The 25582-nt window shown below is 45.9% G+C and overlaps 1 protein-coding gene across 1 annotated transcript in view; it reads right to left on the reverse strand.

The window, feature by feature from the left end:
- Positions 1-25582, reverse strand: part of ITGA9 (integrin subunit alpha 9) — a 330870-nt gene that overhangs the window by 213417 nt on the left and 91871 nt on the right. Inside the window, exon 15 of the mRNA XM_019647245.1 lies at positions 23974-24134. Within this exon, the coding sequence (XP_019502790.1) occupies positions 23974-24134 (161 nt within the window). The remainder of the gene's footprint in view (positions 1-23973; positions 24135-25582) is intronic.

A 25582-nucleotide genomic window follows, 5' to 3' on the forward strand; every position in this document is an offset into this window, starting at 1 on the left:
AATGAAACAGCCCAACCCCAGAATAGGAATACAGGCTGCAGGGTCCAACCCACTGGGCCTGGGGCCTGCCTTACTGCTTTCTGCTCCTAAGAGCCTGAGCAACGTCGCTCACCTCTCTGGGCCTCAGTTTCCTTGTGGGTAAAAGGGGAGAGGATAGCGACACTTCACAGGGCTGTGTAAGGATTAGCAGACAACATTGGGTAAAGGGCTTCAAACGGTGCATGTATAATAAATACCAGCCATCATTTTCGATGTTATTTTTGTGACTCTCACTACCTTTATTTATCCTTAAATAGGAGACGGCAGATAAAGTCAAATGAAACAGCAGCCTGAACAAAACACGAGCAGGTGTGGGTCTGGTGGACTCTGTTGTTAAACACCTGCTGAAGGGCCTCCCTCCTCTTCACAGGTGCCCTGAGCCACCTCTCCACAAGCGAGCAGGATGATCTAGAACCCGCTACTGAAAAACAGGGATGCACGAGGGTGAGTGGCACGGACCGTGGGTATCTCAGGCGACAGTAGTCTGTGGTTGCATCCACTTCCTCACCAGCAAGGTCTTTACCAGTGGATGTCCTTTCATCACCAAACATCCCAGGGCAACTGTGTCCAGATGCCTGCCACCCTCTCTATATTAGTTTTCACTCAAGGGTTCCTCCAGGGGAACTGAATCCAAGGAAATCCTCTTTGTGCAAAAAGACCCTGGAAGGCAATTCCAGGGCGAGCTCCGCTGGAAGGTTCTGAGAATGTGCTCCAGCTCCAGAAAGATCTGCAAGTCTGGACCAATGGCTCAGATCCTGCTGGGGCCCCAGTGCCAACATGGGCTCAGTCACTTACATGACCTCCGACCTGCACCACCAGGAAGGGCCGCGGGAGCCCTGCCCAAGGAGCTCCCCCGCTACACTGAAGGAATGCAACTGCAAAGCCTGTGACCTTAAGAGGGCTGCACAGTAAATAGTCCCCCCTCTGATGGGAAATGGCAGTGAAACCTTAAGGACCTTTCCAAAGGCTCAGTAAGAAATCTGAGGCTAAGGGGAGACAACTCAGGAAGTTTAGGAAAAGGTAACCACATCCCAGTGGGAGTTCAACGGCTTTATGGCTTATTGGTTAAAACCCTAAGTTTTAATTTCAGATTGGATCTTAATGTAACAATTCTTGGCTGCAAGAGCTGGATGAATATGGAATAACAGGAAAGAATAATAGGAAAAAATCAGCAAAGGTGTCTCTTGGGATTGATATTTTATTACACCACACTTGATCCTCACCCAAAGGTCAGAAAGCAATAGGATTTTACTCTCTACTTAACCTGGAGCTTCTCCAACCATTATTTAAAGTTAGATGTTCTGAGGACACAAAGATGATTCAAAACTAAGAGAGCTTATTGTGGTGGGAGTGGCAAACGAAGAGGAAATACACTATTAACAGTCTTAAAAGAAATACCTACCCTGTGAAGAGTACTAGGACCAAAAATAAACTTCACATAAATGTAAAATAAACTTTTACAAGCTATCTTCTCCTGGTGCTGATTTTTTTCCCTTCACATCTGACTTAAATATAAGACAGGATGCTGACTGAGATGAACTTTTCACTTCTTTAAATAGTAAATAGAACTTTGTAGGTCCTGTGCTAAATCTAAATAAATATTAACATGGTCTTCCATAAGTTCAAATGTTTAACAGGATGAGACTACACCACAGAGTCTTGGGTTTCCCATAGTGATTTGTCCAGAAGCCCTGCTCACTCTGTGTGGCTCCGAAATAATCCGAACGGATATTTATGAGGTGAATGATGACCCAGCACCCCCTTTCTTCCTTCACTCCCCACCATGTCCAAACTGATCTAACTGTTCCCTCAAGATGCTCACCTGTGACTCCTGATGCCTAGAACACATCGGCTCATATTCTCTACTTTCAATGTAAAAATGTATTTCCATCCTTAAAGTCATCTGCCTTTCTATAAAACAACGTTGACGCGCCTCCCACTGAGTAGTGGGGTCTATGTGCCTCCCCCCGAACTTGGGCAGTCTGTGACTATCTCGAACAACAAAATGATGCAGGCTAGATCATAAAAATGTCTTTCTGTTCTGCTGTCTTGAGACTCTCATTAGGAACACCACTGTGTTGGTGGAAAACCTGGATCAGCCCATGCAGCGAACATGAGAGGCACATGTACGTGCCCTGGCCCATCACCCATCTGAGGTCACTGTCCCAGCCAGGCACCTGCAGACATGTGAGGAAAGATGCCCCAGAAGAGGAAAATGCCCCAGAGGATGCTATCCCAGTACGTGCAACTTCCCAGCTGAAGCCCCAACCATCAGGGAAGACGGATAAGCCATCCCTCTGTACTCAAACTGAATGACCCACAGGATCAACGAGCAAAATTAAATGGTTGTTTCAAGCTTTGGGGTGGTTTGGTATAGAGCGAAAGTAACTGAGACATTGGTCCCTCAATGAATAGAATCACAAATTTGAATGAGAACCCAAAGGGACACGTAAGGCAGATTGTCACACACACACTAGGAAGAGAAGAGGGTGGTCCCAGATGCAAGAGATGAGGTGAAGGATCCCAGTTGTCGTTAACCACCTGTGGAGCCTGGGCTAATCACTTCTCAGAAATCTTCACTGTATGAAGTGTAAAATGGAATTAACAGAACCTAATAAGACCACTGTAAGGATTAAATGAGACGCAGCACATGAAGACCCCCTTGAAAGGTGTGAGGTGCAAGGCATTATTATTAATTTATTATTAATATAACATATTATTGTATTATTATTACATTGTTATTAACAATATTAATATTAATATCACATGTACCAATATCATATACATCTTAATTTTTAGACACATGAATTTCATCACTCCATAATGCCTACTAAGGCCTATCGGGAAACTAGAATGAGAGAAGGTGATGAAGGCAGTGGTAGGTAAAAACTTAGACGAGGTGTCCAGAATCCCTCCTCCCAGCTGACTTTCTAGAATGCGCTTCGATAGCTTCTACAAAACATAATCGTGGGTAGGTAGGAAAACAAAGAATCCCATTCCTAAAAGTGCACATACACAAACAGACTCAAGGCCTGCCGTAATAGTAATTACAATGTGTTGACTTTTTCGGTAAGTGCAATTCTAATTGCATGACTGACACGGGCTACCTTATTTAGTCCCTACAGCACTCCCATTAAAGAGGTTCTAGTATTATTTCAATTTTATAGATGAGGAGACTGAAGCGCCAGGAGGTCACATCACACCATGATGAAGTGGCAAAACAGGAAGTGAAATCCCCTGGCATTCTAAATCAGGGCTGCGCCCTTACCCACGGCACTAAACTTCCCTCAGGCCGCTTTCTGGAGGGTAAAATGTGAACCCACATTCAGTTCGCCTCCCATCTAATTATTGGGGACTTAAAAAGCACTCTTAATAATAATTCTGCCACTCAAGCTCCCCTGAAGAAACACAAGGAACTGATAAAAACGACTTTCATCAGAGCACAGTAGAGAAATGTTTTTTGTTCCACTTCCAACTCATTCGGGGCATGAATGACATGTTCACATCCTCGAGATCCTGGACATGTTTACAGAGCAAGACCTAGCAGGCTCCAGCTGAACGTTAATGGGCCACATCCCATGGCTCAGATCTTAGCAAAATTCTGAGACAGAACTCAACAGGCTACCAAAATAATTTATAAAACCCCACAATTCTCTGTGGCCCAGACCCCATGTGGCAGGCAGTTTAATTCTCTTCTTTAAAAATGCAGCGTTGTCATATGCCACCTTTTTGAATTTCTGTGACTCAAGGACAAGCGGAAGGAGAGAATGAAATAAAGAAGGATGGATCCTCAGATGATGAGACAAGACTGGGACAGACTAGACACTCCCCTGTCACCTTCCAGCCCCAGGTATCTAATTGGCTTCCTGGTGCCCCTGGAAATGGAAAGCAGATTCTCTCCCAAGATCCAGACCTCCTCTGCAGCCCCGATCAATGGATCTCAGAGTATGGCCCCAGGACCAGCAGCATTAACATCTTCAGGAAATGGTTAGAAATGCACATTCCTGGTTCCCTACCCAGACCCACTGAATCAGAAACCCCAGGGTGAGGCCCAGCAATCTGTGTTTTAACAAGTCCTCCCGGTGATTCTGATGCCCGCTAAAACCTGAGAACCACTCGCCTCACATGAGAGCCACAGACCTGAATTATAACACCATAGAGGGCTCTAGTTCACCTTGTCCTAGTCCCACCCCATCTTTGGGTAATGTCTAGATAGGGCTCCTAGCCACTTGAATCACTTCACACTCAGAGCCCCTCTGAATTTGCTGGGGGAGCTGATGGGAAGAGCTCAGCCTAATTGTCCAATTGTCTTAATCTTGATCAATCATCACTTCATTCATTGAACCAAAATCAGGGGCAACACAGATGTCGTCTTGTGAAACCTCTATGCACAGCTCAGATCTTGTGTGCTTTCTCAATCTCTTAGACAACTCATATGTCTGTGATCCGCTGCCTCCGGTTGACCACCCTGCCCTGGGCTGACTCTTGGCCAGGGAGAAGCCACTCCGGGCACTCAGCATTGCTATCCATCCCCTTCTGCCCTTAGCAAGTGCCTCGGAGATGCTTTCCATCCAGCCAGCCTACTCTATCCATTGGTCTTTTTCTTTTGTTTTAAATGATCATATCTTTATGAATACTTAACTTGTTTGACAATGTTTCTGTAAATTCTTACCACCAAACCGACAGATTATTATTTATAAACCAAGCTTGATGAAGTGGTCACTGTTCACGGTGGTTCCGTTTTTAAGTGAAGGGAAAAACTTTTACTTTGTTGATAATATACAACCTTAAAAAAAGAAAAATGATCATCCCAAAGTCTACATTTCCTTCTCAGAAAAAAATGGATCATGTTTCTGGCCCAGAGAGCCCCCAGTTTATCAGGAAATTGGAGAGTGATGGACCTGATATACCAAAGGTCCACTGCTGCTGGATACAATCCCAGCATCCACTACAAATAGCTTCATCTGAGCCCTTACTTGAACCATTGAATTAGGGCTTTTTTATTTCTGTCCACCTCTCATCAGAGGGTTCCCATAACTTGGATTCTCACCCAGCGCTACTTCTGGACTATTTTTTCCTAACGTTGTCTCATCTCTCTACCCACTGCATTTGTTCCATTCCATCCTTATTTCCCTTCTGCAATTAAAAAGGAAAAGGATTAAAATAAGAACATCTTTTCAGAAACTGAAGGAAGCTCTCACATGTCCAAGTCAGCCTTCGTGAAAAGGTGCAAATGTTCCCACTGGTCCTCACTCAGGTCAACTACAGAAGTAGATCCCCCTCTTCTGGGAACATCACATGTTCCTTGATTGCACTTGTAATAAAATGTCCCAAAGTGAGGCTGACAGATGATATCAGAAAGGGCAACGGAATAGAGACAGGAGCAACTCAGATCTACCCCCTTCCAGAAACACAAAGCCTCGATGTGGTTCAGAAGAAACTTGCAAAACAATCTCGTCCCCAAACTGTTCGTTGCAGTTCACAGCTGCATCATTACCCACTGCTGTTCCAAAGGGTCCTATTCAGCTGAGATCCGAGTTTGTGAATCCTTCGAACACTCCACATGTAAGAATAGTGACAGCCAGAATAGTCCACAGGACCCTAAAGCTGTCCAGAAAAAGCTGCCAAGCACTTGAGAGGTACATCCGGTTGGGTCTTTGCTGTACCTTAGAGACGGAGGTCAGCCAAGGCCAAGGATGGCCAAACCCAGGGAAGAAATGCTGGGACTTTGAGGGAATCAAGGCAGCTGCTGTGGGACATGGCGCAATCACTGACCAACCCCACTTCAGACGAGGTGGTTTCTCACAACTGCATGATCCTAAGATAGTTTAAAACCTCTCACTAGCATGACTCATTATGCATTCTTAAAGCAGCTCTCAGTAGTACCAATATTTTTTCATCAGTAAAATGGAGGTCAAATCTAATCTGGCTTCATGCTTAGCCACTTTTTGCCCCTGGAACCTATGATTGTCATACTAAGGTTTTTCAGTATCTCCCATGCATACAAAGGCTATGCTATAGGACCTTTGCATGTGCTGTTTCCTCTCCTAGAACATTTATGTTTCCCTTGATTCTACCTCCAACTCCTCATCAATCCAGAAAACTCCAACCCATCTTCTGTGCTCCAGCTGCCCTCTCAAACTTGCACCCTCCTGACCTTGCAGGTATTTACAAAACTAATCACTTCCTCTAAGTCTCTTAGTTCTTCATACCTGCATGCATTATGGCACTTATTTATATTACAGTTGTGTATTTGTATCCACCCTCCCCACTAGATGTTGTACTCACAATGTCTTATTCATCTTTGTACTCCAAGGCGTAGAATAATGCCTGGTGTACAGAGTACCAGGGTTTAATTCATTTGAACTAATTAGACCAGAGCTCTGGAAGGTGATCTTTTTGGCAACCACATCAATGTGGAGTACCACTTGATTCACAGTCTAATCAATGTCAGTCGCAAGATCTGCCAAAACAATTCAGAGAACCACAGGATTTTCAAGCAGTAAGACATCCAGGGGGCATCTGGTTCAAGTTCCCTCTTAGTGCTAGGGACAGCCACTAAGTGCTAAGGCTTATGCTTGAATATCTCTGGTGATGAGAAACTCACTGCCTCATGAAACAGTCAATTCCAACGCACAAGCTGCATCAGCCATAAGCCACGGGTGATGAACACATGAAACCCACCCGGTCCAGGTCTCCCTCCTCTGTGACCAAGCTTTGCTGACGACTGTGGCTGAACCATCTCTGTCTTGAGACAAGAGTGGCCTCTGTTAATCCTCACTACCATCCCATGTTGTGTTCATTCCACAGAAGAGGAAACTGAGGGACCCAGAAGGTAGGAAACGTGCTTCCGGTCACCAAGCAGTGAGTGCAGAGGTTCATGTTCCGGCTCAGCCCTGGCTCATCTACGGGTCACTACCGGAGAACCCCTTTCCCTTGGGTCAGCAATTACACTGGACAGGTTTCTGGAAGCCCAAGATCCAGCCTGTGCTGTTCAAACCCTTTAACTTCACTTATGCCATGAATCCCAACCCCCATTTCTACTCCTCTCTAGGGTTGGTGTTTTGGAATGTCTGTCAATCCTATGGGCTTCTTTTAGCCCCTTTCTCCTCATTAAGTCTAGGTGGGGATGGGTGTGGCTAAGAGCTAGGCTTAGGAATTTTGTTTTGGGCTCTAAGACCCTTTAGCGAAGCACCAGGGCCCCAGGCCAACATGGCACTTGCGCTCATGGGCATTCAACAGATGCCTGTTGAAGTAAAGAGGCCAGGATATCCATCTTGGTGATGTGTCACGATTTTTAAAAAGACACCCACTGATCCAGTGGCTGCTTCCTCTGGTCATAAATCAGTAATAATTTAGTGATGCGGAGGAGGAGGAGGAGGAGAAGGGATCACATTTTCTTCCATTAAGACCAGTAATCAATCAAGCGCGCTGAAAGTCTAGCTAAATTTAGCACAAGATATAAGCTTTCAGAAAGCCCTCCACTGTGTAGGAGGCCACTAAAAATACTATATAACAAAACAATTAAGTCATCACAGGATTGATAGAGGTCTATAAACGGTGGGGACCCTAGAGATTAGTAACTAGGGCCATTCCTTTTAACAGGTCTTATCCATGAGAAGGACCTAGAGAAACATCTCCAGGTGTGAAATATCACAAAGTTCCTCCATGGCTGAACTGTGAAGCGGAAGAAGAGTATGTGAGTGAATGGGGAGAAAAGGAATAGGAAGGTGTACAAATTATTTAGGGGAAACTAATCCACACTGTAGCAATGTCACCTAAACTTCAGGAGAACAAAGTGTTCTGTGGTCAAGTACATTGGACTTGACTGTATCCCCTTTTGTACACTGGCTTCTGAAGCTCAGGGAAGTCCTGTAACAAGCAAACCTGTCCAGTGTTAAATGCAGTAGTTTCCAAAAGTTATTCAAATACAGAACTCTGTTTTGTTATTGATGTGAAACCTGTTACCATCCTATGGAAAAACGCTTTGGGAAATGCTAATATAAGAGACAATATTCTGGGCCGGCTGAGTGGCTCAGTTGGTTAAGAGCTCACTCAAGAGTTTGAGCTCTGAGCAACAGCGGTTTGAGTCCCAGCCCGAGCTGAGCAGCCACTGAGCTGCCAACAGGTGGCAGGATAGCACAGCTTAAAAAAAAAAGAGAGACAATATTCTTTATGCTGTCGATGTGATTTTAACAGGGACCAAGTGTCATCAAAGACTGTTCCACAAAAATGATCAGCTTGTTGAGCACTGCTGCTGACACGCACCACCCGTACCAAAATTCCCCAGAAGGGCTGGTTGAAAATGCACTGCTTCAGCCCAAGATTGATTTATGTCCATCCCAAATGCAGCAGGGGGAGGCTGACTACTCTCTCTGAAACCACACTTAAAATGTAGGAGTTCTCAGGTGACTGTTTTCCAAGCTATCAGGCCATATGATCTGACAGATATTTACTTATAATTACAATCAAACAGAATAATTTGATCATATCTGTTCTATAATTTGATCACATCTTGGACAACACAAATTAACGCAAAATGGATCACTGACTTAAATGTAAAAAGCTGACATTATAAACTTCTAGTAAAATATCTTGGGCATATGTCCAGCTTCTTCTAACATTCAGTGAACATTAGTTGAACAATTAATCAATGTCAATTACTCTGCTTGGTGCTGGGGATATGGTGAGGGACAAGAAAGTCCCCGATGCCAAATATCTTATGATCTTTTAGGAGCTCGTTATGGCTTTGTCATTAATAAGATTTTCCCCAACCACTTTGAATCCATGTCTATTTCTTGCCAGTACTACCTTGGTTATAATCTAAGTTTATGGAATGTTTTGGCTCCTTAATTGGTCAGGTGAGGATACCATTGGCTATCTGCTAACATTTCTCTTACCCAGCAGATGAGAAGAAGGACATCAAGCCAGGGAAAGTATAAGATAAAAGAGGAACAAATGTCAGATTCAGAAGAGCACCCCAGATAAAATCCCTGTCTAATCCAGACCCACACATAACTGCCAATGTGGCAGAAAAGTCGAGCCAACTGTGGTTTGAGGTGGTAGAATTTTATCAACCAATGGGAGGGAACTGGCAAACAGGAAGGAAGGAACATATCCTTTTAATCTACTTGTTTCAGGAATCTCCCCTATACTTTTGCTGATAAAGAGTAAAACGGGTTGGTTGGAATTTCTTCTTTATTTTCCCTGACCTTTGGGGGGAGAGTGGGGAAGGCTAAAAGGTCAGACACAGAGGAAGAAAGGAATAAAAACAAAGAGTATGGGTAGTTCACTAATGGAATAGCAAACTGGAGACCCAGAGGAACTGGGGACCTTGAGCCCTGGGGGAAACAGGAAGTGGGGGGTTGGGAGGACAGACAGACAGATGCCTGTGGCTGCTCAGAGGCAGAACCAGGACGGGGTATGATTACACAGAGGTGGGCGCACAAGGAAGGGCTCTCAGCTTATCTGTATCATCCAACACTGGATGGGCTGCCAAAGAGTGTGGTCCTCCCACACCCAGGGTGGCCAGAACTAAGGGACACCTGTGGTGGCTCCAAGTGCCCTAATCATAGTTCTGTGCTCTAAAAACAGGGGGAACCTCACCAACAGAGCAGATGAAGACAGAGAGCTGAAGGAAGGGCAAAGTTGCATTTCCCAGGCATGCCATCAGGTGGGGAGCATTATTTGTGGCACACAGGAAATGCTTACACCCTGACTTCACTGGAAGCACTTAACCAGTAATAATGCTCACTTACTTCATCCACTTTTTGGACCCTCCAAGCCTCTGAGTTGTTAACAGGGCTGACAAACGAGTCTCGGGAAGGTCTGTACTTGTGTCCACGGGTGAGGAACACAGACACTAGAAACGTGGGCCTCTCCAGCCTCAAGCACATCTTCACCCACTCACTCGGCCCCCAACCCTTTTAGCAGGACCCCAAGAATCCTCACAATGTCATCAAAAGGTAAGCAGAAAGTCTGCTCAGCACAGGCTCACCAGCACACTGTCCTAATACACCAGCAGGAAGCAATGATGCTGACACTGTCTCAGCTGGATGGCAATGACTGTGATTCCTGAAATGCTAAAAAGACTTTGCAGACCTTCATCACCATGTTTATGGACCCTTGGGCTCCAGGAACTCTGGTTTAGGAAATTCAGAAGCATGCTTCCTAATCTAAGTATGAAGGCAGCCTTTACAATATTCAAATGTTTCTCAGAACCTCAGGCGATAGAAGCTGCACTTTGACTACTCGCTGATTCAGGAAATGCATTCGCGCCTATGAACTCCCACTCAGACCCCCCCGCAGCAATCCCAAGGTCCTCCAAAGTGATTAGGAGGTTTGACTCCAGGCCGGCACTGTCCAATATGGTAGCCACTACCCACATGTGCCTAGTGAGCAGGTAAAATGTGACTAAAACACACACCTGGTTTCAAACACCTAGTACAAAAAAGAACATAGAGTCTCATTGATAATATTTATATTAGTTATGTGTTGAAATAATATTTTGGATATATTGGGTTAAAGAGCGTTATGTTATTAAAATTAATCTTACCAGTTTAATTTTTTCAATGTAGCAACTAGAAAAGGTACAATCACACACAAGCCCTGCATTACATTTCTATTGGACAGTGAAGCTCTAGAGTTTCCACTCTGGGGACAACTCCTCTTCCTGGCCAGAAGGAAGGGAGGCACCACAGCCCGGGGGCCTAGGCGGGGCTCTCCTACACCTAAATCAACTTCCTCCTCCCAGAGAGCTACAGAGCTGACCCCTAAACTCTACGCGGTTTTCTTAAAGATGTAATAGCCTTGAACCGTTTCCTGAAATTGTTTGGGTCCTTCCCTCATTCCTTCCAAGGCAGGCTATGTCATCTGGGAAGGCACGTAGGAGAGCGTGTACATGCGACTCCACAGTCACCAGCTGGTGGGTTTGGGCTATTAAACAAATAAAAAGCAAAATCACAAAGGGCTAAAAAGAGGCAGTGAGGACACCTGCCTGGAAATTCCAGCTCGGTGGATTCACAGAAGACTCTAATGTATGTGTTTGCATATTTTCCAGTGTGCTGAGCTTAGCACTTTGTAAGCAAGGTCTCATTTTGCCCTCACAGCAACGCTGGGGGGTAAATATCTGGGCTCTGCCTTTCCCTGGGTTACATTTATACCTAAGGAGAGAGATTATCCAGAAAGCAATTCCTTATATTTTTAAAATAGATGACCCCCAAAATGGTTATGGTGTGTGCGTGTATGTGTGTGTGTGCCAATATGGTCTCATCTGCCAAAATCTTTCCAGGATCAGAAAAGTTTGAGTCGTTGCATCATGAAAAAAAAAAGGGAAATCTCTCCTTTGAAGTTCAGTCCATTAACTCTACTCATTCTTTGAAACAGATGGTAAGGAAGAAATGACACTAGAACCTAGTCAGTCATTCGACAAGCATTTGGGGGTTCCTATCCCATGTTAGGCAAGGCCCAGGGTAACAGTGACAAATGTCATAAGCTCCCTGCCCTAAAAGAGCTGATAATCTAGTAGAGGAGACAAAAATCAAGTACCAAAATCTTATAGGCTGATTTGTGTCCTCCTGAAATTCTTATGTTGCATCTCTAACCCCCAGTACCTCAGAATGTGACTATTTAATGATAGGGTAATTGAGTTAAAATGGGGTCTTTGGGCTGGGCCCTAATTCAATAGGACTAGTGTCCTTATAAGAAGGGCAGACTGAGACACAGACAAGTACAGAGGGAAAACCATGAGAGAGGAACACAAGGAGAAGGCGCCCCTCTGCAAGCCAAGGAGAAAGGTCTCAGAAGAAACCAACTGTGCTGCTGACATCTTGACCTTGGACTTGTAGTCTCCGGCACTGTGAGAAATAAGTTTCTGTTCTTTAAGCCCCCCAGTCTGTGGTACTCTGTTCTGCCAGCCCAAGCTGACTGACACCAAATAACAGGCAAGACAGAGGCCCACAGCCCACCTGGGGAGTGAGTGAGGTGAGGGGAGCGAAGGTGGGGAGGAAGCAAGGTGGTGGGCCGCCATTCTGCAAAGGGCAGTAAGGTTTGCACAGGTGGAGCTGGAGGGAGGCGAGCAACAAGAGCAAGGAGTCTGGAGGGCAGGCTGCCTGACGTGCCAAGTCACAGCTTTCAGAACAGATGTCCGCACAGCCAAAGAGTTCTCTGGACGCAGGGGCTGCGTCTTACAGTTCTCCATGTCCCCAGGGCTCAGCACAGTGTCTGGCACACAGTGGGCGCTCCATCAAGGGAGGAGTGGCATACGTTATTTGCTATCCAAATTGGAACGCTCTGAGAGTGATGGGTAGCTGGGACAACAGGCGTGAACCGGGCCTGCCCCAGGCACACCTGGACATAGGTCGCTTTATCAGCGATGCGCTTAGAAGTGAAGTGAAAATAGAAAAGCATGAAGCGAGAGGGACAAAGCTGAGAACCGGCCGAGAGAGGCAGTGCCCCAAACGCAGACGTGAAATAATCTGAGCTTCTCAAGGGCGGGCCTGCTCTTTGTCATCTTCATGTCCCCGCACCCAGCAGAGCCTGGCACCCAACACACGTGTGTACTCCACACATTCCGGTGGGCTGCATGCATGAACCAGACCTCGAGTTCCTCAAAAGGGGATTAAGTGACATTTATTTTTTAAATGGTGAAGGCCAAAGATAGACTGGCAGACCAAAGAGGAGAAACGGGCAGCTCCATTCCCCCATTCTCCGCTGCTCTGGGCCCCCTGAGCTTTTCTCCTGCCACAGAGCAAGCACATCGGGTAGGGGACACATATGTGCAGCAGCCGCTGTGGGTCCAGTTCTCCAGCTAACCTGGGAAACCCAGTACCTGCTGTCCCGGAGACAGGCCTCCCAGAGCCTGGGCTTGCTCGTCCTCAGACTGACTTTAGCATCATGACAGTAACCGCCATTTCTTGTCGGCCATGATGTTAAGATGACATAATCTGTTCAAGATCACAGAGCTATTAAGTTGCCAAGTGGAATTCAAACCGAAGACTTTGGTGCCGGTCAGTTGTGAGACCTGCAGTAAATGAAATCCTCTAAGCCCCGGATTCGTCAACTCTAAAATGGGATTTTATTTTATTTGTATATACGTATATATAATTTTAAGATGTACAATCTTAAGCATATGATACTTATATGTTATTGGGTTCCTATAAGGACTAAATGTGCATGGAAAACAGCACAGTAAATGTTCAATAAAAGATGAGGAAAAAGTTCTCCCAGCGGTTGAGGAGTGTCCTTGGACCTGGCCTCTCACTACCTTGGTGATCTCATTAAATCTCACGGCTTTCAGTTGTACAATTCTATAATACATCATTTATATATTAAATTGTGTGTTCACCACCCAGAGTCAGTTCTCCTTCCATCACCATATATTTGGTCCCTTTTACCCTCATCTACCACCCCCTTCCCCACCTGAAACCTATGTAACTTTACTAACAACTGTCACCCCAATACATTTAATTTAAAAAAAAGACATCTAAATAGAAAAGACAATAAATCATGTAGGTTTAAAAAAAAAAAATCTCACGGCTTTCAATGCAATCTACCTGCTGATGACTTCCAATTGTATTCTCCCAAACTCAGTGTGTCTAAAAATGAACTCCAGATCTTCATCTCAAAACGAGGTCCACTCGCAACCTTCCCTATTCCAGTGGAAGACCACACCACTGATAACTCCATGCTTCCATGAAACCATGAAAACCACGGAGTCACCTTTGACATCTCAGCGCCTCAGGATCTGCCTTCAAAATGCATGCAGAATTCCACCGCTCTTGCCCCAGGCGGACCACCCGTCTCTCTTCCTGGGGTGCTCAGTCTCCTGCTTCTATCCCACCCCCTACAGTCCATTTCAACACAGCAGCCAGAAGGGTCCTTCAAAGTGGGGACCCCTTAGAGTGGAAATTGAGACCACGTCACTGCTCTGCTCAGATTCCTCAGATGGCTCCCATGTCACTCAGGGCCAAGGCAAAAGAACTTCCCACACTGACGAGGCCTGATGTGACCTGCCCCAACCCCACGCATCGGCCCTCCTCTCCTCCCATTCTGCCTTCCTACTCCGCCTCAAACACGCCTAACACTGCAGAGCCCTCTCTGAACGCTTCCTCCAGGAATCCACTGCGCTAACTCCTGCCTCCTTCAAGTCTTTGCTCAAATCTCACCTTCTCAATAAGATCACCCTGACCACCTTAATCCCAACCTGCTTCTGTTTCACTTTGTTCTATTTGTTTCTTTTTTCCTCAGCACCTAACATACTTTAAGTTGCTTCTTGATTATATCTACTGTCTATCTCCGTCCACTGGCACATGAACTCCCAGAGGGCAAGGATCTTTGTTCACAGATGCTGGGGGAAGAGACACAGCCTAGGACACTGTGGGCACTCAGTACATATTTCCTGAATAAGTGAAAGATAAAGAGAATTGCGGCTCTGAGCCACTGAAATAACACCAGCAACTTCTTTCCCTCCAAGAGTCTGATGTGAGTAGAAGTCATCTTGATGTGCTTAAGCCCCTGTAGTCAGGTCTCAATTCCTGGCAGCTGAAGGAATTCCTGACTGATACCTGGTTAAAGCCAAGGGTATTAGGTCGCAATCACAGACTGCAGTGAGAACTCGGAACTCCTTCCAGACACCATGGTACTGGAAGCCTTACTAATGACTCAAATTATCACCTTTGCAGGCGCTGGAGCTGGCCTCTGCTCCAGGGAGCAGAGGAGAGAGGTGGTTAAATAACTTATCCTATTATTATAATCACCCTCTTCACATACTTAGCTGGCTCAGAATCCTTCCTTAGAAGACGAATTCCCTGGACGGACACGCACTGCCCCCCTTACCCAGATACAGTCATCACCCACGAATGGACGTTTTTGTCCATGTCTTCTCTTAATGTGATGCACAGCAGGAAAAGCAGCTGTCTTCCCCCCCACTTCCCCTTCTTGTAGTTCCCACCTAAACACACAACTTTCATTATCGGTCTAGACTTGAGCTACTGCCTCCAGCCTCCTGCAGTCGGCCATGGGGACAGCACTGGAGGCCCAGCGAGCTAGCCCCCTAGTCCAGTGCCTTTGCAGGAAGACACTGTGGCTGAGTCCATTCAGATCATCCATCGTCATTCAGAGGCCATCACGGGCCCTGCCACATGGAGTTGGATGTGTCTCAGACGCAAATGCTCTCCTTGGGAGGAGAGATGAAGGTTGTGGGGCGTGGCCGAGGCAGCCCTGGAAGTGGACTGAGGGACCGGCTACTCCACAAAGGCGGGTTCCCAGGCCTGCTGCTCCTCGAACCATGTGGGGCTCACTTATTAGGCCGGAGAACTCTACCAATGGCTTTGGGAATGGATGTTTCAGGAGGAAGAGAAGAAGACAAGGCAAAGAGTAACAGTACAATTTGGGCCACCTTGATATGCTGCTTCTGATTAGAGCAATGAGTAAGAAAAGGGCAGGACCAGCCCTCAGATTCTACTTCATCAGTCACCCAGCATGAAAACCAAAAGGCTGAAGAATGACTGCTGGGAGCCAGTGCATCCTGCACTAATCAGACTGGGCCAAAGTCAGCTTGGAGAGGTGAGGAGCTAGGTGCCCAGGGTTCCAACCTGCAGGAGGTAATCTCCCTTGCCTTCCTCCAAGCACCTCAACAATCAGCTCTTGATAACTCTTTAGTGTGCAGAGGCTGGATGAACAGAATCTCAACACGTAAAGGGGGGCAGGGGTGAGGAATGGAGAGCTCAATAAATTTCAATAAAATCTTTTGCATTCTTTTACATGGAAACAATTAAACCATTTAATCATTTCAGTCAAGATACAGAGTGTCTCTGAACCAAATATACGAATACAAAAGCTGTGGTCTGATGGTTAAGCTGACCCCACAAATTTACTTTCCTATCATGCGTCAATTTAAAAAGCCACAGGAAACAAGAAGAAGAAAAAAAACTGTGATAACCAAACATCTGTGTGTTAGGCATGACTTGAGTGATATGACTGACTTAGTAACAAACACAACAGACAGTGTTTACTGCCAGCGGAGCTCACTGTAGCAACAGCCAATTGTTAAAGTTTCAGAAAGCTTATGAGCCAGTGGTTAAAGTTAAACTGCATTTATGTGAAATTTAAGTGAAATAAGTCAGACGAAGAAAGGCAAATATTATATGATCTCACTTATATGGGGAATCTAAAAACAAAACAAAAATAAAACCAAATATCTAGAAAGAACGACACATTGTTGATTGCCAAAGGTGGGGGGTGGGAAAATGGGAAAAGTGGTCAAAATGTAAAACTTCCAGTTATAAAAGAAGTCAGTCCTGGGGATGTAATGTATATCATGACTATATTGTATATTTGAAAGTTGATAAGAGAATACATAAAAAAGTTCTCATTATGAAGAAAAAAATTGTAATTGTGTGGTGATAGATGTTAACTAGACTGATTGTGGTGATCATATTGCAATATATACGTATATCAGGTCATTATGTTGTACAGCTGAAACTCATATAATGTTATATGTCAGTTATTTCTCAATTATTAAAACAGTAAATAAACAAACCCTGGAGGAAATTCCAAAATAGGAACCACTAAAAGATGATTACTTTGAAGGGAATCACTCTTATAAATGAATGTGTAAGTTCTAGATTAAAGGGGGAAGGAGAATCTTTGTAATCCTTTATAATCACATCTCACATGTAAAGAAGAAACCAGTAAGACAGAACACATTATCACGTGTGACTGCAAAAGAATAGTGGTGTTATAGCAACAGTATATAGGGGAACCTAGTTTAAGTCAGTAACTATAAACAGAAAGTTGCCTTTTAAAATGAAAGTTTCACTCAAAACAACTGCTATAAGCCTGTCTTATACAAAGGAGAAATAAGCTTATGATGAAACTACTAGAATACAATGCCGTGACTGTGTTTGTTTATCTATCAGCCTTGTTCCAAATAAGGATTTGAGGTGGGCAAAGCCATTGCATTAGAATTACTGTACCTTCCTTTACTAATCCTGTCTCCTATGGTGCTGTCCAAATGTAGAAGACAAAGAACCTTTCATTCCACCCCCAAAAAAGAAAACAATGGCCAGAGGCACTTACGGAAGTGATCAGCTCCCACGTGGAATGTTCACCATAGCCCTTCCATTCTTGGTTTTCCCCCAGTTTGCACTCCAGCTATGCACAACATGGCCTCCCAGAGTAGTCAAAGCAACCCACACACTTAGTGGGTTGACTTCAAGCGTGGTCCCCAAAGTCCAGCCTCCCTGTTCCTTAGTGACATCGTATGACCAGAGCACATCACATGAGCAGCTTTACAACTGAGCTCGACAATGATGTGGCTTCCCCATATCAGTTCTACTCATCCCAGCCTTCTCTGTTCCCTTGCCCTACTTTCCAGCATCCCTTTAGCAAACATTCAGGCCATCTGTGCCACCTACAGTCAAAGAGCCCACCAAAGACACAATGCTGACTGCAGGAATGAAGAAGAACCTCCCCAGTTTTCCTTGGGTACCCCATGGCTGAGAGGCATGTCCTTTACAGGACATAGGTCCAAGGCCACCTCAGGGGCCACCAGGACCCCTCCATCTGCCCTCTTCAGGGGTCCTAAGAAACCCTCGACTAGGACACTACAGGTCTGGGGCGCAGGAAGGGACAATCCACTCAGGGTGAAGGGCTACCCCCCTTCCCAAGGCAGGTTGAGGGTCTTCGGAAGCCGGACCCACTCCTGGAGAAGCAAACTGAGATTAGTGGTCTATAAGCTTCAGGTGAAGTCAGCTCGGAGCTGACATTAGAAGATCCCCTGGACTGGTTAAAGAACTCTAAGGGTCGTCTTTCAGAACACCATGCAGACGTGAAAAAGAACAGGGAAAGTCTACATGCACCAATACGGAACAACCTCCAAGATCCATTTAAGAAAAATACCTTTGATTGATATATAACTTACATACAATAACATTCATTCATTTGAAGTGTACTCTTTAATGAGCTTTAATAAATGTATTCAGTCATATAACCACCACCACAACCATGATCTAGAATATTTTTATCTTCCCCAAAATTTCCCTCATGACTCTTTGCAGTAAATCACTGCCACTCCCCACCCCCCATCCCTGGCCCCTGGAAACCACTGATCTGTTTTCTGTCTCCTGAGTTGGCCTTTTCCAGACTGCCCTATAAAAGAAGAAGCCTTTTGCATCTGGCTTCTTTCACGTAACAGAATGCTTCTGAGAGTCTTCCACGTCGTTGTGTATGTCAGTAGTTCATTCTTTGTTATTGCTGAGTAGTAGTCCATTGTACTGACTTACTAAAATCTGTTTATTCTGCTGTTGGGTGTTTCAAAAGAAAAAAGCAAGTGGCACAACAGTGTCTGTCCCGCACAGCATGCTGCCGTGTGTGTAAAACAAAAAGGGGCGCATACACACAGCTTTGCATATGTTTTGAAAGACACAAGAAATTGGAACCGTGGCTGCCTTTCCCACAGAAACAAGTGGCTGAGAGAAGTCCTTCCTTTCTAAAACTTTTAGTACAACTTACATTATTTTTTAAATATGTGCATATACTACCAATTTAAAAAAACAAAAGTTTTAAGATGAACTGCTACATCTAAGGTCTGCACCCCTTTCTCCCAAACCTTGCAACTTTTTTTTTTTTCTACAGCAGGTTTTCAGATAGAATTGTTTCATTTGACATTATTTCATTATAACACTGATGAGATGGCACAGGAACCTTGTTTGTATCAATTAACCTATGGTAAAATTGGTTTTGTTATATATACATCATTTTGCTACAGCTCCAAGTCATCTACCGATGACATGAAGTGAGGACTTACTGTGTTTCTTTGACTTATCAAGTTGACCAAGAGATTTAGCATGTTATTTTCCAGATAAAGAAGAAAACTTTGCTGTTTTCCTTTCTCCTCTTCCTCACAAAGAGTTCTTACTACTCCAACCTAACCTCCCTTCCTCAACTTCTTAAACAAGAAAATAAAAGCCTCCCACACCTCTGCAAACGGCATTCAATAGGTCCAACACTGCAAACTCACAGTCTGCTGTGTGACTAGAGCTTGGTCCTAAGACATTGTGTTCGATGTGAAAATGGAAACCAACTAAAACACCTGGCCAGAGCCCAAGGTGTGACCTCAGAGAAGACGTGGTGGCCAGCGTGATGCCCAGCGTGATGCCCTGCCCTTTGCTGGGCCAGGACGACCATCTGCCCTCACAAGTGACAAAGCAGCTGCAGTAACTGAAGGTTCCAACTCCCTTGGAAATTTCTCCAATGACATAAAACACCAGCCTTATGAACATCTGCAGCTACTCAGAAAGCCACTGTGCTTTTATATGCCCTTGTCTACTGTGGAGTGCCTTTTTTTCCTTTTTACATTAATCCTCGTTATTGGCTCCCTTGACAGTGTCCGACACATGGTTTTGCTCACCAAAGGTTTTTGGAAGGCCTCTAGAGGGTGTCATTGATCCTCACAGTTGGGAATGACGCAACTGACCCCATACTCCTCTTTGCCTGGGCTTCTCCACCATCCCTCTATAGACTCAAAACTGTCACCCTGGTTTCCTGGCTTCTGAAGAGGCTCCGAATTTGCCTGCCTTACACAACTACCTGATTTCACAAAAGGCTGCCTTTCTCAAGGTACTGTGCAGGACCTGAGGATAGAGCAGTTATCATCCAGGTAAATACACATAGACCAGAAAGTGACAGAGTAGTGACAGGACACTCATATTTATCCTTCAGCATGAGCCATGCAACCAAAACTCTCTGCTCCAACATCTCACGCCATCCCCTCCCAGCTGCAGGTCCACAGAAAGGTGAGTAGGCCCCACCCCGATTGGATGCTCCCTGTGACCCTACACTCCAGTTGACCCGAGCAGTCACTTAAACAAGTTTCGGTTTCACAAGCATTTATTTTGTGCCTATCACTCTCAAAGCAGGAGTTGGGCAGCATGAAATGAGCTCGAGAAGACAGGAAGCTGATGGCAGCATCACCAAGGACAGTGGTTGGCTGAAGAGGTTTAAGACCTGTAAACTGACTGATCCGTGAAGAACGGACAACCCTTCGGCAGGCAAGAGGGATGAGGCACAGCCAACCACAGCACAGCATGGGCTTCCCACTGGGGCTCATGACATGGTTTTCCATGGCACATGGGCATGACTCCACAAAAGGACCGACATATTTGAAAGTTACTCTCCAGTCAATATCCCTTTGGTCCTTCTAATTGAATTAGAGAAAGTTCCAGATTGGTGCCAGTATATCTTTAATAGTCCCTAGCACTCTGTAATTCTCCTTCTAACACAGAGAAGAGCAGGCTGCTTCTTCAGAGACTGTGGCAAACAGTAAATCCAGTTAGAACTCAATGACACTGTTGTGTCTTCAAAGTATTTATTTTTACAGTTACTTTCTGTTTTGGCATGTGATAATTGGTTTTCTGCTAACAGGAGGGTACAAAGGTTCTGTTTTAAATTATTTTATTTGAGGCCAAAGTCAGCTGATTTAAAGAAAAAATATGAAATACACTCCCGCAGGAGGTATGTGTTGAAGATCAAAAAAAAAAAAAAATGCAAAACCATCCGGGTTACAGTACGTGGTTGTACATGGATGTGACAAAAACCGGGCCTCTGGTGACTGAGGTGCCAGAGACGCTGAGGTGAGCGCAAGAACTGAAGCAGGGAGGCATGGGAGGCACGTTCCAGGAGGAAAGGGGTCAGCTCACCTTGACGAGAGCCCAGGGCGCATGTGATGTGATGCAGAAAATGAGGCTAGGAAGGTAAACTGAGGCCACTTGGTGAAGAGCCTTAAGGCTAAAGAGAAGTGTGTGGGTCTGTGACCATGGGGGTCCACAAAAGGTTTCCAGCCCACTTCACTTGAAGGGGTCTGTCCCCAAATCCAGGCCAGCTTGTGGGAGGACAGGAGAGACACTGGGGCATGTGGACTCTGAGGCGGAGAGGCCAAGGAAGCAAGAGGAACGGCCTCAGTTCTGCTGACCACAGTGAGGCCCTGAGAAGGGACCAGGCACCCCCAGGAGGATGGGGTTTATCACAAAATTCTGTATGCCCGGGAGGCCCCATCTGGGCTGAGAGAGGAACAAAGCAAAGGACAATGCAGCCAGCCTGGGAGGCAGGTGTTAGCCCAAGCAGTCTTCTATGACAGACACATATCGCCATATATGGGATGAAAACTTCTAGGGAAAAGGAGAAAGAAAAAAGGAGAAGAAGGTTGGAATAGGCTTAAAGAAAAAAAAGAAAAAAATACCTAAAGATAGCCTAAACAAAACCCACCCAGCCCCTAGTGTCCGCCTCACTGTCTGCTAGCCATATGGTGCATGGTAAGCCAGGACGCTTTTATTTATCTTCCTCCGCTGTCTATAAAGCCCCATTGAGAAGGCTCCACTCGAGGCCAAGGCCGCACTGTGCTCCCAAGGCCCTGACCTCCAGCTCCCAGTCCCCACTGCAGCAGGCGGCCAGGCTGCTGCTCCTCCCACCAGCCTTGTTGCCGCTCTCGGCCCCACAAGAGCCACAGCCTCCACAGCTGTTTTCCCACATCTGGAGAAACCACAGGCCAGGCCAGCTGGGCCACACTGCGGACAGCCAGCCAGCTCATTAGCATTCACCCTCACTGGCTCACTCTGCCATTCACCAGATCCTCTGCTACAATCCAGGCAATACCTGGTAGAAAAGAAACACCTTTCCTCGTGGCTGGAAGTGATCAGCCACCTTGAGCACAGCTCAACAGGGGTGCTTCCTCTTGAACAGTAGAGGCCTCAGAGGCTTATGCCTTCCTGATGTTTCAACCACCCTCATACCCTTGCATGAGGAAACAGTCAAGCAATAACTATATCCAAATTTCTCCAGCTCCAAGTTCATTGCTTTTCCCTAAAACGACCCAAAGAATCACATCAAGGTCTGTGCTCGCTCCGTGCTCCCGAGCCGTGCCCTCAGCCTCCACACTCCTCTGGCCACCATCTCAATCTCTCTTCTTGTCAGCCATGTTTCGATTGAATGCGGGCGTACTATGTGTGGGGTAGAAGGATATTGATCAGGTTGAATCTTCCTACATGATGCTCAGTTACAAGTGAATTCAGATAAACAACAAATAAATTTTAGTATAAGAACATCCCACATACTATTGGGAACATACTTATACTAAAAAAAAATAATAAAAGTTATTTGTTGTTTATCTGAAATTCAGATTTAACCAGAAATCCTATTTTCATTTGCTAAATCTGGCAAGCCTGCAGATTAGGCAGCAGCAGGGCCGACAGTCTTGGGCAGACCTGCTTTCCCCCAGGAACCCTCAGAGGCCCCCACAGAAACAGCCCTGCCTCTGGCCTGCACCTCATTATTGCTGTTCCCTGGGTGTCCTCTGTGGAGACCTGCAGGCTCTGTGTGGCCCTTGCTTGTGGCCAGGACCCCTGGCAACTACACATGAAGGCACTCTCTCAGCCAAAGCAAGAAGTCACAAAGAGCCCTGAAGGAAAGCATTTGTGGAAAAGCCAGCCGGAGGAAGCCCAAGGCACGATGCCGCGTCTCCGGGAAGCATGGAGACACCAAGCACAGGCGCTTAAAAGCCTGGCAATGTTTGGACATGAGCCTGTTCTGGGCAGCCATGTAATGCAACACCTAGAGGCGCGGGTGACTGGTTGGCTTAGCAGGAGCATGAACTGTTTTATAAATGGCTTTCACCCGGGGCCTTTGGGCAGCAGGTCTGGGCAGGCCCCAGCACAAGTCCTGCCAGGAGACATAGCCCAGCCCCACTGAAAAGCATCTCAGGGGCATGGACTCATAGGCTCTGGGCCAGATCAAGTGCCATGGATGTGTGGGGCATTTCTCTATATACAACCCAGAAGCATCTAGAAGCAGCTGTTATTCTCCTGCTCTGGCACTAACAATGCAATAATAGAACAATATTTCATCTCTAATCTGTGGACTATTTTTGCCATCATCCAGAAAGCCACTAGCTAATAATATTAGAATGAACTACATGAAATTGCCATTTTTATAAGTCAGGAATGTTAGAATATTGGCAGTTACATACAGCCCAACCAAATGATAATAATGCTTAGCGCTTGCCGTGTCAGACTCCATGCAAGGTCCTCTAAATATATTCATTATGTAATGTTTAATTCTTGCAACCACCTTTCAAGGGTAAGTATTACTGCGCCCACTTTAGAGATGAAGAAATGGAGAGACACAGAGAGGTCAAACTGGATACAAACCAGGCCTGTGTGACTTCAAAATTCACATTCATTTTACCCACCATGTGGCCTGGGTCCTGATGGTCCTTCTACCTCCTATGCTCTAGGGGCCTTTTCCTGTGGGTCACAGCAGCTGGCCATTCTTGTAACATTGGGAACCGCCAAGACTCCCACCCTGCCAGCTCCTGTCACTAATGAAACCCTGGCCTCCTGAATTAGCAGCAAAGTGTATTTCACAAACATTTGCAAGAGGAGAAAAACATTTGAGTGTTTATTTAGAGTGAGAGGACCAAAAAAATGCACTCCAAAAATAAACAGAAAGTCATCAAGGGATAACAATCTAGTCCAACCAGTTTTAAAACGCCTTAACCGTGGCTATGAGCTAACATGCAGTAGACCATGAAGACAGGCATCAGGTACCGTACGATCCAGCACCACAAGGCATGTGCGTCTGTGACTCTCCCCTGCGAAGACTACTGAGCCTCACGGAGGAGAGACAAAGCGAAACCTCCCAAAAGCACAAGTCAAAGCCAGGTCTCCTGGTCCACGATAACCCCCTCAGAGGCTGAGGCCAGCACAAAAAGATAAATACAGGGCGGTCAGGCTCCAACTTTAAAAGAAGAAAGGGATGTCCTCCTGGTAAAATAAGGTTTTAGAAGTCAGAGCATACGTAATGCACAATAAAAAAAAGTAGTTTCCATGGTTCCAAATGAACATCTGTAGAGATCAAAGTGCGAGGATGAAAAGGACTGACCTTCACGTGGGCCACGTAGTGATGACACGTCTCCTCCATGTGGGCCAGCTGCAGCTTCTCAGAGACCTGACCCACGGACTCTCCCAGCAACACAAAGTAGACCCTGGGCAACTGGCTCTTTTCCTTTTTGGCCACATCAGCCGTCAGAACGTAATTCAGGCCTGCCAAAAAATAAGGTCAAAGTGTCAGCGGGGACACACACACAGTGACAAGGCCACCTGCGCTCCTCCCCTGCCCCCCACAGAATCACGAACACATTTTACAGGACACCTAGCCCTCCACTACACAGAGGACTGCAGCCCCAAGTCACTACCTTCTCAGAGAGAAGCACGCAGCCAGGGCACTCGCAGAATTGAGCGAGAACCAGATGCCTAACCCCGGCCTTCCTGGGGCAGCTGTGCATGTCACCCTTCATGGCTCTCCCTGATTGAAACCTCCTGAGTTATCCACTGAGCCCCCAATATACACATCAACAATTGGCTTGACTCAACACAATTAGTGTCCTGCAAAAGGAGACACCGTGGCAAAACCTATAGAAAATGACTAGAAGCTGCTGAAATGAGCAGCGCTGCATGTAATTCTGACTCCCATAAAGCACTGGGCTACATGCCCAACACGAGGGAGAAATTATCCACGAGCTCTGACTCATCTCACAGATGTTGAATCGTGCTCTATATGCACTACATCTACTGGACCGTGCACCATCCATGGTCCACTGAGTGTTGACCATGTGCCAGGCACCGTGTAGGCACAGAGGGATACAGCAATAAACAACACGGGCAAAGCGCCCTGCCCTTACGGACTTGTGCTCACAGGAACTCAGACGAAGACTGAAGCTCTCTTCGCAGGCAGCCGAGTGTGGTACTGACTCGTTTCATTAACTACTGTTTCAACAAAACCATGACCACTGTGAGACCTGTGCTAAGGTGCCCTTCTGAAAAGAAAAAACTCATCACCTACATACCTCGGTGTGTAATGCCAGATGGCAGACCTACTGGGACATAATCTGGGATTTAAAAAAATAAAAAAAGCTCACAATATAGAATACACATTGGCGAGAACCCCAAAGGTTTCTCCTCCATGGTTTCAGAGTCTGTTAGTAAATATATGACAGTGTGTCTTATTAGGTAAATAGGGCGTTGGTATGAACAGACCTATTTCACTGCTTTTCTGTACCAAAGAACCCTGTTTCCAAGATCAGCCCTTGGGTAACACTTTTTATTGTTTAGCTGCTTTGTGGATTCAGGGGGGTGTGGCATTTTTTAAGTGAGAGAAAAGGAACTTTCTGTCTGTAAAACCACCAGGTGAGACTGCTTGCTGAGCAATGGGAAAGCAGGTGACCCGGCCCGTCTCCACACAGCAACCTCTTAGAATCTGCAACCTCTTAGAAGCCAGGCTCTGGCATCAATTAAAAGCAGCCCCACGCCTGCTGGCAGTGAGGTATCAGAAGCCAGGCGGCAGGGATGGCTCTGGCTTCGAATAGCATCAAAGGGATCAGCCACAAGGGGAGGTATGAACATGGCAAGAGGCAAGTGACTTGGCCAGGCATTCTACAGCTGCCGCGGGGCATGTTTTCGATGTATTTAATGGTTTTCCTGGGCCTCTGCCA

This window comes from Hipposideros armiger, unplaced genomic scaffold (genome assembly GCF_001890085.2).
Source record: "Hipposideros armiger isolate ML-2016 unplaced genomic scaffold, ASM189008v1 scaffold_109, whole genome shotgun sequence".
NCBI classification, from domain to species: Eukaryota; Metazoa; Chordata; class Mammalia; order Chiroptera; family Hipposideridae; genus Hipposideros; species Hipposideros armiger.